A 12,343-nucleotide genomic window follows, 5' to 3' on the forward strand; every position below is an offset into this window, starting at 1 on the left:
TATATTGCGCGATCGCCAAATTCAAACGAACGTTTAAAATTTCTTCTAGGAAAGGAAAGGATACCATAAAAAAATTCGGTAAGTTTACTCTTTGAATTAGCTGGTGATCTATCATTCAACATCGGATTGGCTTCTTTACTGTCAACGGTTATGGTCTAATAAATTCGGACTCTCAGTAAAGCCGTATAAATATAAGCTTACCTATGAAATCTATGAAAGGATCGTTTGGATTTGCGCAAACGAGAAACGAGAAATTTTACGCGAAATGATTTATCATCTAGAAGATAAGGGCACCCATAACATAAGAAAACTGGCGCAGTTTCAAAATACCTTTAAATGTTAGCTTCTATGGCTGCCCGATAGTGGAAGAAATCATTTTTATGAGGCGACTCATGACGACTAGTTTATTGTTCCACGATGAACTTTTATTCACTCTCCAGTTTACACACGAAATTTTTCGATTTTCTTTTTGCAAGGCAATCTTCAGACGTGTAATCTTTGTAATCTGATTTATATTTTATATTCAATTCAAGGTGAAAAGGCGTCCTTAGACAAAACCATTATGAGGTCTCGATCTATGGTAAGTGTTTTTTTGTTCGCGCTAATTCTTTCTGCGCGTCCTTACTGCGCACGTAAATTCACACGCCACATCATGCATGAGCGCGCGCGCTAAGTAATAAAATGAGCAATGATAGGGCAGATGGCCATTGCTATAGCTTTTCCTGGATTTAACGATCTTGGACGTTCGGTGACCCTTATTTTTCTTTTGATGGATCATTTTCTCTACCGATTTTCTATGTTAACGAAAAAATGTAGAAAATCTATCGACTAGAAGTTTGAATTTTTTGCAAAATGCACCATCGAATTCCGTTCTTTTTAGCTCTTCGTTTATCTGTGCGACGGTTTCAAATGCCTCTTGAAGGGTTAAGTTTTGTGAAAAAGTTGGCAACATTTAGAATTATTTACGCAACAGACCTACTTTTGCAAAATGTGACTAAGATCGTTTGCCTCCGTTGACTCACCATCGATATTTTTAACTATAAACCCCTGTAGACCATGCTGAATTACGTGTGCCAATTTTTCAAAATCAGGGTAGTTATCCACATGCTTTATCTCTGAAACGAAGTCGGTGACCCTCATTTTTTTGCTTTTCTGACACAAGTAACTCATTATCTGGCTGCAGTAAAAATTTAAAAAAAGTCCATCGCCTGCAAAATTTTCGCGCGAAGGTCCTTAAGCCCCGTCCACACGCACTACGCCGGAGAAATTTGAAAATGCGGCTTTTTTTCTTCGGTTATGCCTGCCGTCCATACTAATCCGTCACGAAAACAGAGCTTTCCGTAAACGCTCTTTCAAACCACCCTGCTTTGAACCAGAGGATTTTCGTTTTTGTGCTGAAGGAAAACGTTACGATATTGAGTACAATGACGTTACGATAATCACGTGATTTCCCTACCCGAGTTTTCTTCAAACACAAATCCAAAATGACCAGGGATTGTTGCGTTTTCAAATTCCTCCGGCGTAGTGTGGGCGGAAAACATTTGATGCGTTTTCAGAGTAAAACACCGTCTTCAAATTTCTCCGACGTAGTGTGGACGGGGTTTTAAAGTTTCGAAGGCAACGACTTCCCAAAAGTAGCACGAAAATCCACTCATTGTTGTAAGTACGCTTGTTTGTTGATCCCCGGTCTCCTCCGTAGTGGTGTTTTGAGATGTCACGCCCCAGAAACGGCTGCGGAGGACTCTAATTGAAGAATTTACTCTCACAGTGCCTCTCTTCACTCAGGTGTATAAATGGTTACCGACAAATTAATGCTGGGTGGTAACCCTGCGATGGACTAGCATCCCATCTAGGGGAGAGTCGATATACCCCTAGTTGCTTCACATTACAGAAAACGGGAGAAGCTCCGGCTGTATTGGCCGCTGGCCTGACGCACATCTTACCTTTAACTTTACACCAAGTTTTATTATTGGCGTTATTGATCACAATTTTTGAATTTTTCCCTCTCGACTCCACAGAAGGTATCGGACGTTTTTGCAACAACATCGCAAGCATCCTTTTACACACCTTTATACAAAGACAAAACCTGCTTGATACGCCATGACTCGCTTTTCAAAGCCGTGTGGGACTGGGTCATTCTCGCGTTTGTGATCTACACAACCATTGAGATCCCTTTTGATGTGGCCTTCATTAGACCGACGCAGAACGCTAAGAGCACCGCTCGGTTTGGCGCCTTGGCGGCCCTTTCACCGATCGCTATTGTAAATCTCATTGTAGATCTGTTTTTTATTATTGACATTCCGCTTAACTTTCGGAGCGCTTCTGTGCATAAGCATACCGAGGAGGTCATCAGTGATCCTAAAAAAATCGCTGTTCTCTATCTGAAGTCGTGGTTCATTGTGGACTTTGTGGCAGCTATTCCATTTGAATTCCTCGTCAATCCTCAACATGAAGGGGTAAGTAGACAAGGTGGTGGCCAACCTCGTTCCCAGCGTCTCTCATCTTTTTCGCCCTACCGAGGCGAGAGGAAAAAGACCCTGGGAACAAGGTTGGGTAGTGGCATAATCATACTATGGGACATGGTTTGTCATTTGTCTAGAATAATTTATCAACGAAACCAAGAGAGGATCGAGGTAAGAGATTGAATCACCCATATAGGCCTTATACCTAAGGTAATCCCTCTTAAGTTATTTTTAGGCAGGGTACCCACGTTGCAGTTCTTCCGCGAATGTCACTCGCGCCTTGCGTGGATGTTTTGGCGGAGGAGTTGTTTATGTTTCGCTCCGTTTCGTTTCGTTTCAAAGCGAAGGAAAACCTCAAACGCCGTTGGGATGTGAAATATCAAAGAGGCAAAGGACCTTCGGCCTTCGCTCTGCTTTAATTTGCTTTTTCGAAACTTTAACAGGAGTTTAAGACGGATATCCCCTGAACAAACCATAAAAACTGAATGAACGGCAGAAAAATATGCAGCCAAACGAGTGCAAAGCAAACGAACGCCCGAATACGAACGAACGCAGCCGAACAAACAGATGGTCCAAAATGCTGACAGAAGCTAGCCACCCAAACAGCCAAAGGGAGTTTAAGCAACAACGACAACAACGCCAAAGACACTTTGTATTCAAGCTATTAATATCGCACGAATTTAGATTCTTTCAGTTTGTTCATCACTGTCAGAGATACGACAAACAGAATAACTAAGACAGCGAAAAAAAAGTTCTTAAAATTGACTGCCGTAGCTCACGTCCTCTTGAATACGCAGAAGAACTGGGTACCATGTGTAAAAATAACTTAAGAGGGATTAACTTGGGTAAAAGGACGAACCATTTAAATTTACATTGCAAAGTCCTTAGTCATTGCTACGTGATTGAATGAGAGCGGTTTTTAGGGGAGCGTTGCAAAAACACGACCAAAGGAATCGGAAAGGAAACGCATTAGCCAATCTTATCAAACACCAACAGCCAATGAGACCTGAAAGCTAAGACACGTTACCGGCAGCATTTTGCGGTAAGTGGCAAGGTTTGTAAACCAATCGTAAGGCGTACGTAAAGAAGCATAGGGAATCATTTCCAATTCTCTTTCGGCATTCAGTTGAAGCCACTTTACTAGGAATTTTAATACACCTAGCATTTAAGTCAGGAAGTTCGCTGACAAAGGTTCGATAATTCTCGCTCTAATCTGTGCTTGTTTCTTCGCTCCCAGGCCACTACCCTTACGGGTTTGCTAAAGACCGCGCGTCTCTTGCGCCTGGTGCGAGTCACGCGAAAAATCGACCGTTATTCCGAGTATGGGTTAGGGGTGATCCTGCTGCTCATGTGCTCTTTCATGATCACTGCTCATTGGCTGGCATGCATATGGCACGCTGTTGGAACTGCAGAGGCACCAGGCAATCATGGCTGGCTGGCGGCTCTAGCAAAGGAAATTAACATGCCAATCAATCAATCACTGCCTACAAGTGGGCCAAGTCTTAAGACAAGATACCTCACTTCGATGTACTTCACCCTGAGCAGTTTAACCAGCGTGGGTTTTGGGAATGTTGCACCGAGTACGAACCACGAGAAAACCTTTTCTATTGTTGTAATGCTTATGGGAGGTGAGTGCAATGACGTCATATTTATATCATTGGCGACGCATGCGCTACAGATGATGACGATGATCCTGGCCATCGATCCAACCGGTCTACCATCCTGCTACCGTTAAATTCGGTTCAAGTAACAGCTCTCGTAAGGTCTCATATGAATGACTTGATACTCTTTGAGAGGACAATAGAACAAACAACAGAAACAATGACCCTCGCCCCAAATAATAACAGCTGCTAACAAACAAAAGAATTACAAGCTTGCGAAAGCTGCTGCACCTCTGTTCATAGGCGTACGAGCTCTGAGGGGGGAGGGGGGTGGGGGTGGGCGAGGGGGGCTGCAGCCCCCAGCTACGGAAATTATGTGATTTTTCGGGCACAACGCTAATGATTCGGGCAACGACACTTTAGAGGTATCATATGGCTAGCTCCGTGAGCGGGCAAGATGAATCAAATCCTGCGCTGTGGTTGGCTACCCGAGCGGGCAAGATGGAGCTATCTTGCCTGCTCGGGACTACCCGCCGTGTCCCGCCAGAAAAATTTCCGCCAAACCATATAATAAATCCTTTATTGACCAAGCTTGTTCGGTCAAGATGGCTTTATATTGTCCTCGTTCTTTTTTTGCGAGTTTATGGACCTCGACTCCGTCTCGGTCCATAAACACGCAAAAAAAAAAAGAACTTGGCAAATATCCAGCCATCTTGACCTCACGCTTGGTCAATAACCCATACATATTACAAACTAATGCTGTTGACGTGATTTCCAAAACTCGTAAATAAAGTTTCTAGTTAGTTACTTTTTTTAGTTCTTTCAATAAGTTTTATAATAATAATAATAATAATAATAATAATAATAATAATAATAACGGACCAAAATAGAACTATCCATCTTTCTTTATTTGTTAGTTTGCTCCACAGTCATAGGCCTAGATATCGAATTGAATGTTTTCCATACGTAAAAGTGTTAAATCTAGGTAAATGAAAATCTCTCTGCCGTAAACTATAAGTGTGGCTATTAGTATAAAACATGTTACAAATAGTCCGCGGACACAAATTATGTATAACCTCATACATTAAAATACATATTTCTTGTAGTCTCCTATTATACAATGTTGGTAGATTGGCTTTCTCTAACAGCTGCTGGTAGCTAGACAACTTATTTCTAAAAACAGCACGCAGTCCTCGCTCCTGTACTCTCTCTAATCTGCGAGTGTCCGAGGCTCTGCAAAAATGCCACACAATGTGGCAACTGTGGCAATATGTAAGATGAGGGAGAATAGCTGCTTTATAGAGGTCTAATTTGGTCTCAAGATTTTACCAGATTCAGACTGTTGATAGAGGTATTTTATTATGCAAGCTTTGAATAAAAGTATTTTTGGAATTATAGCAGTTTCATTAGATGTAGGAATTGTGAACGTTTATGTATATCATGCAATTTGAGTACGTTTGTATCCCGATTTCAAGACTCACGCATTCGGGTATCGCGTAATGTTTTCGGGTAAGAAGGTCACCGCCTCACCCCCGCCCCCCCCCCCCCCCCCCCCAAGTCCGAAGGTGCCCGTACGCCTCTGTTGCGTTCAAAGAACTCGCTACAGAAACGCAATTAGACTTACTGCATGACAAAATTGAACCTTTTTCCAGCGTAAGAGTTAATAGTTCATTCAAGCTTTTAGCTGCGCATCATAGAGTTGTAATGCACGTAGGAAGTTTGGAAAGCGCCCATGAAGCCACCGAGATCAACTCTAGCTTTCTGAGTGGTCTCCAAACATCCGCTCGCATAATAACTCGATGATGTATAGATAGAGGCATGAAGCATTGGCAATAGGCTGTCCACAGACCCTCCATTTTGTCTCGGGTTCGTCGAGATCGTAAGCAAAATATCAACCACAGGGGATTTGAAAAAAGCCCGAACGTAAGAGGGTGGCCTGTGAAAGGACAAATCTTTTGCGCCCGCTTCTCAGCCGCTTCCGCTGTCAAAGAGAAATAACTCGTAGCAAAAAAAATAAACGCCTGTCGACAGACTCCATTGGCAATGGAAATAAATTTCTCTCGCGAAGCGAAGTTGACTTTGCTCACACCGTAAGCATGTATCATTGGATTCTGATGAGTACTTACGTATAGTGAGTTTGAGAGCTCAACTTTGCTAGCTGTGTAATAAACTGATTTATTCAAACACTCGCTCTCTTCTTCTCAGCCTTGATGTACGCTTCCATATTTGGTAACCTGACGGTGATCATTCAGCGGTTGTACGTAAAAAGTCTCAAGCAGCATGAGGATCTCCGCCTCATCCGGGACTTTGCTCGCTTCTTCAAGATACCTCGGCCTCTTCAAAAAAACCTGGAGGATCATGTGCTCCATGAAAACCTCACCATGAAAGTGTCTGTTATCAACCGCGTGAGTTTCATTGCTAGAAGTTCTTGTCTTTCAACCATCTGTCGTTTGAGTGTTTACAACTATTAAGAAGGAATTCACCAGAAGTTCTCAAAAAAATCATTTTTCACAACACCAGAAAGTACTGGTGAAATGAAACTGATGACGAATTTTTCCCTGTGTTTGCACAATGTCTCTGAACTTTGAAACTTATTTTCTTTAGTTCCCATGGGAAATTGTTTTCGGTGTTATTTCAGACAACTATTTATATCTTTAGCTTTAAGAAAATGTGAAAAGGACCGTAAAATACCTAAAATTATTCTGGTACAAAGCTTTTGCCCACAAAAAACTGAAATAACTCGATTTCTTATCGGATTTCGTCTTAAACCTCTTTAAAATCAAAAGGATTTTTTAACATTTCTAACTTGGCACTGAAATGATTTTTCTTTTTCATTTCACAGGTGTTAAACCTATTCCCAAGGACCCTACAAAGCGATATCTGTCTTCATATCCATCAAGAACTGTTCAAGATGAATTCCGCTTTCCGCAGCGCTGTTCCCAGTTGTCAGCGGTCTCTAGCCACAAAGTTGAAGGTTCAGCATTATTTACCCCGTCAATACGTGATCAAACAGGGAGATGAGGTGGATAAAGTCTTCTTTATCATGAAGGGGATAGTTCATGTTATTGAGCCGGATGGACAAACCCTTCTTGCTCTTGGTAGGAGAAAATAATTTCATTTGAAACCCGGCTTGTGCAGGGAGAGAGGTGTTATGCCACTCTCATACGTGCGGGGTGGGGACAGCAAGTGGGGAAAAGACGTAAAATTTAGTTGTTTATAAGTGTTAGCATTTTATTACTTGAGACACATCTTAACCAACATAACTAGGAAATCTCATCACAGGACGTGATATAAACTTGATATATTCCGATAACAACCGCCTCGTTATTACACCTACTTTTCTTTGGGCCTTGGAGTCGTATTAAAGTACCAGACCCCGTTGTTCGAAGGGTGGATAACGATATCCACCAGGTAAATCGCTGTCCAGTAGATAAGAAGGAAATCTCTGTCTCGTAGGATATAGCTCTTCTTATATTGATCAAAAACCATTTCTCTAGGGATGGGTGATACAATCTACAGCGAGCACAGGTCCATGGAGAGGAAAGCTCGGGCGGCGGCCAACGTGATTGTACAAATACCAACAGACATTCACTCCATCGAGTGGGACGACCTCACGCCTATTCTCAAAGACTACCCTGTGTTTAGAGAAGAGTTCCTCGCAAGAATGGTGTTTTCCTTCCAAATTGGAGATTATGTCAAGGTGAGTTTTTGATGGGCAGTTGATCTTTACCCTTGCTTTCCGATCCCCTCCCCCCAACCCCTTTTTGGCAAGGAGTGATTGAAGCGCTTGGGCCATAAATCGAAGGGGGAAAATCTCCGTCCGTAACTTACGCGGAAAGGCTTCAAATTTCTGACGCTCATCGAAAGCAAAATGAGTCAATTGGAAATCGTTGCTAAGTCGTTAGCACGTCTTAATCCGAAATTTAAAGAGAAAGAAAGTTTTAAAGTTTTACTTGCTGCAAAAGTTAAGAACACTAAGCCATAAATCACGAAACATTTGGCAAAAACAACACAGCTTTAAATCTTTAGTGGGCCGTATAGTAGAATACGGCCCTCTAAACTGACCAATCACCGCGCGTGTAGTAACTGAGAGATGATATGAACACGCTTCTGTGAGAGTTAATGCTCAAGTTTGTTCTTTCAGGAGGAAGAAGAAGCTGAATTCGTGGAAGGGTCGCCGAGGCGACTGGAACCTATTCGAGAGGTTTGCCAATCAAGCAGGGAAGAGGATAACGAAAACTCTCTATTTCAGACGCCAGATTTCGACGAAGTGAAAGATTTTGATCAGGAAGAAAACATGAAGCTTATCGAGCGGAGACTCTCCAATATGGAAAAAAAAGTGTCCATCATAATTCCTCTTTTAACGAAAACATTGAAAAATAAAGTTTAGGAAGATATTGCTCGGGGAGAGTAGTGCAGGGAAACACCGGGAGAAAGGAGTGCGAGGGGGGGGGGGGGGGGGGAGAGGGACATTTTAATTTATTAACGTCCTGTTATTTCAGTTATTCCATAAGAGTCAGAGGGAAAACTTTCAGTGAATAGTGTTAACAGAGTTCTCGTTCTTAAAAGTTCAGTAGAACTTTATACGTAATAGACTAGGAGAAAATGAAAGCAAATCTAATTATTACATTTTTAGATCTGGCACCCATTCAGATTTTAATAACCCTTCTCATGTCATGCTTTCCTCGATATGTCAACGATTTCTTTCAAATGTAAATCAAAAATTTACATTGTCTCATTTACGGGAGACAAACTTTCTGAGCTTAAACCTGCGTCAGGCAATTTTTCTACACCAGGCAGTGTCTTGTTAAATGTGATCTGGGGTACCAGCCTCCCGGCATTGCTATTTTATGTGATGTCATGGTAGTACACGAACTTGAAAACTTTCATCTCTTAGTTTCTCGCGATAAAAGAGCCAGTTCTTTGTCTAGTTTCCGCAGAAACGAAACACTATTGCTCTGTCTTTGGAGGTGAGCTATTCACTCGGTGGTTATATTATTGTTATTGTTAACATCTTTTGTTTCTATTAACGTGGCAAATAAAAATGATGATGATGACTATTCAATCAGAACAAAGTTCGCAATTGGTGATGCCGAGCTTAGTGAGACAAACAAACTGCTCAACGGATATTTTTCAGATATCTCTAAAGTGATCGTCTAAAATCTGTGATTTTTGCTACCCTCTTTATGACCTGACCAAAAATTCGATACCCTGTTTAAGACCGTTGCCGCTGGCACAGTTTCCCTAACATAAGTTATGAAGGGCTTCTGTTGATGGTCTTATCGATAATGATGGAAAAGTAGCGTCGTCTAAGAAACATACCAAATTCAAGACTAGACTGCCAAAACCAAACTCTATTTAGGACCAAAATGGCCAACATCGATACCCTGTTCATGACCAAAACGGCTGAAAACCCTACCCTTAGGGGCCGCACATACCTATTTCCTGGATAGCCCATATAAGGGTGCACCCCTAAGCAATTAGCGTGCGACGAGAATTCATGAATGAGAAGACAGATGAAAAACGCTCGAGCGGTGAGAAGCGCGGGAAAGGAGAAATTAAAAAGAGACGTCTTTGTTCCTGTCTCACGTCATTCCTCCATCATTTCTGTCATTACTTTGCTTACTTTTCCCTTTTCCAATCGTGCGGAGGATTTCAAGAACAAAACCGACTGTTCGTAGTCTATTGACAACATGGACACGGATAATATAGAGTCAATCCTTGGAAAGGACACATGAGAATGAGAAGTATGAGTGCCGCGGGTAGCGATTTGAGACTTTGCAGGAGGGAATCGATCCGTCCGGGTTCGAGCCCGGGAACATGCCCAGTATTGTGTTCTTGGCAAGACACTTAAATCTCACTGTACGCGCACATCTCCACCCAGGTGTATACATGGGTACCGGCGAACGTAATGCTGGGACGTAACCCCAGCATTAAGCGTCTCCAAAATTTTCCAATATAGTGACCAAAAATGCGCGCAAAGCCTTCTGGTTTGAACTTCCATCTCTCCTCCACCCCCAGACCAGCTGAGAAAAATCTCGCCGTGTGAAGACTGGATACCTCGAGGAGAGAAATGGCGGGAAAATTCGGTTTGTAATGTAGAGAAGGCAAGCTTTGGTTTGATATGTAAACTGCCAGGGTTATTCTCGAAGCGTTCTTGTTTGAAGCATGCTTAGAGTGGTGAACGAAGACAATTTACCTGTCGAAGTGGGCCGCGAAAGGTGTTTTTGACTTACAGTTTACGAGAAAAACCTGAAATGATAGGATTTTAGTTCGATTCTTCCTCTGTTAGAAAGTTTGATTTTACATCCCAAATAGCATTGAACGAAAAAAATAAATCACTGGTGGTTCAGCATGCCGTCTGGAGTGAAAAGAAAACGTCGATTCAATATTGGTGCGTACCAACATGCCAAAAAGATTGCCATTCAAAACGCACAGGCTGAGTAATCCAGAGCAGTTGAGGCCCTTAGAAATTGTCTCGTTGAGAAGGAAGGGGAATTGGAAGAGCTGAGCAAAAAGCTAAATGCTAACACAAAGAAAATAGATGGAAAGGTAAGAGGTTTTTTAAATGTGTATCAGTAAGTTTGTAGTGACAGAAGATCTTAGCAAGCTTTACTGAGATTTTCAACTAAAATTCTTTTTAATTACTCAAATATTTCAAAAGTATGGGTATTCATAAAATAAAGCCACATATTTGCTCAATTGTCAATTGAATTTCAGAATATATTTCTGTATGGCACGCATTCCTTAGTAATTTTTTAATTGGCTTTCTGGTAAATCATTCTATATTCGAGCCCCTCTGTATTCGCAAATAACATTCAACTCTAAAAATAATGCGTATGTAAAAATACTATTCATGTGCTTTGTGGGATTGCTATGCAGATGGAGTATTTTACAGGTGTACATGTACAGCTCTAACCCAGTTAAGCCTCGTCTACAGGAGCAATTTTTATGTGACAATTTTTATTCGACATGTAGATGGCTTAGCAAATATTTGTCAGCAGTTTAAAGTTTAGTGCGCCAGTAATGACATTGGACAGCAGTGATACTCAGAAACAAGGCGAGGCTGCGTAGTCGCCCCCAAAAGTATGGCGCTTATGAACTGGAGAAAAGTTGAATGTGCGGCCATTATGGCGTTTCTACTATTTTATCAACGACAAAGAAGAGAAAAAAGGAAGCGTAGGTGCTAGGTAAAGGCCTGGAAATCTGAGTAGCGGCGGGAAGCCCAGGCAGGTCGATATCTGGCAATTCTTCTTTTATCACCTGAAGTACTTCCCCGTACAGTGCCGTTTCTAATTTTAGGTTCTTGTATTCCTCACTTTTGGTGTTTCAGGGACACTCGTTTTCCCTAACGGCCTCTAGCAACAAAATCACTACTCGATCTGGGCAAGAAATTCCTCTACTAGACGAAGCGCCAGTCGTCCTTGCCGCCATTTTGACCCCCTGGACAGTGCCCAGTGGGAGAATGGGGACCATCAATGTTGTCCCATAATATTTGCCACATTTCATGTAACGAGTCGTCTACACGAGTAATTTTTCGTATACGACAACTTTTATTTATCACATAAAGGCGAACCTCCCGGCTTTTCAGCAAAATATTTGTCACATACCAATTGGCCAATTGTCCTCATCTGCACATGCAAATAAAAATTGTCACATAAAAATTGCTCTTGTAGATGAGGCTTTTATCCTTATACCAGACTACAGAGTCACACCTTAACCGACAATTTGCACAGTACAGATCAGGTGTATCCTTTAACTGACATTAGTGAGATTACATAAACTGTATTTTTAGATATTAGCGATATTATGTTTAGAAAGTTATGTTGGTCAGTTAGTTAGGAAATATTTTTTTAAAATCTCAAAGAAATTGGGGACATAGCAGCCCAGTGTGAACACCCAAGTACAGGCCAGTCCAAAATTGCACACGGAACTGGGGCGAGTTTCAAATGTTAACCAATCGATAAACTGACACCGCCACATAAAAGATCACGTTGATATTAGTCATTTGACCAAGTTTGATGCTTCTAGGGCGAACAGACACCAAGTTGTAGACCTTGAAACATGGTTCAAAATCCATACAAACGTCTCTAATGTTGAGACAGCGTCCCCTAAAATCATTAAAAAATCTTGAATTTTTTTATGATTTCTGTGATGCTCTTAAAATTGGGCAAACACCTGTGATTTTCATCTCAGCTTCTTTCAACTGGTAAGCAAATGAGTAAATTTGACAATTTTCATAAAACTGATAAAAAATTTTCAGAGATTTTAGTTTCAGGC

General features: G+C 41.6%; 1 protein-coding gene across 1 annotated transcript; it reads left to right on the top strand.

Moving 5' to 3' along the window:
* Nucleotides 1–562: 562 nt before the first annotated feature.
* On the top strand, nucleotides 563–8,453 carry LOC110068905 (potassium voltage-gated channel unc-103-like). The gene is made up of 7 exons (XM_089273346.1): nucleotides 563–580; nucleotides 2,019–2,456; nucleotides 3,700–4,090; nucleotides 6,269–6,468; nucleotides 6,906–7,161; nucleotides 7,561–7,763; nucleotides 8,208–8,453. Exons 1-7 carry the CDS (start codon nucleotides 563–565, stop codon nucleotides 8,451–8,453), a joined length of 1,752 nt encoding a protein of 583 aa, XP_089129472.1.
* Nucleotides 8,454–12,343: the final 3,890 nt, after the last annotated feature.

The sequence above is a fragment of the Orbicella faveolata genome, unplaced genomic scaffold (assembly GCF_042242905.1).
Source record: "Orbicella faveolata isolate gen_17 unplaced genomic scaffold, um_ofav_v1 contig_35, whole genome shotgun sequence".
Lineage (NCBI taxonomy): Eukaryota > Metazoa > Cnidaria > Anthozoa > Scleractinia > Merulinidae > Orbicella > Orbicella faveolata.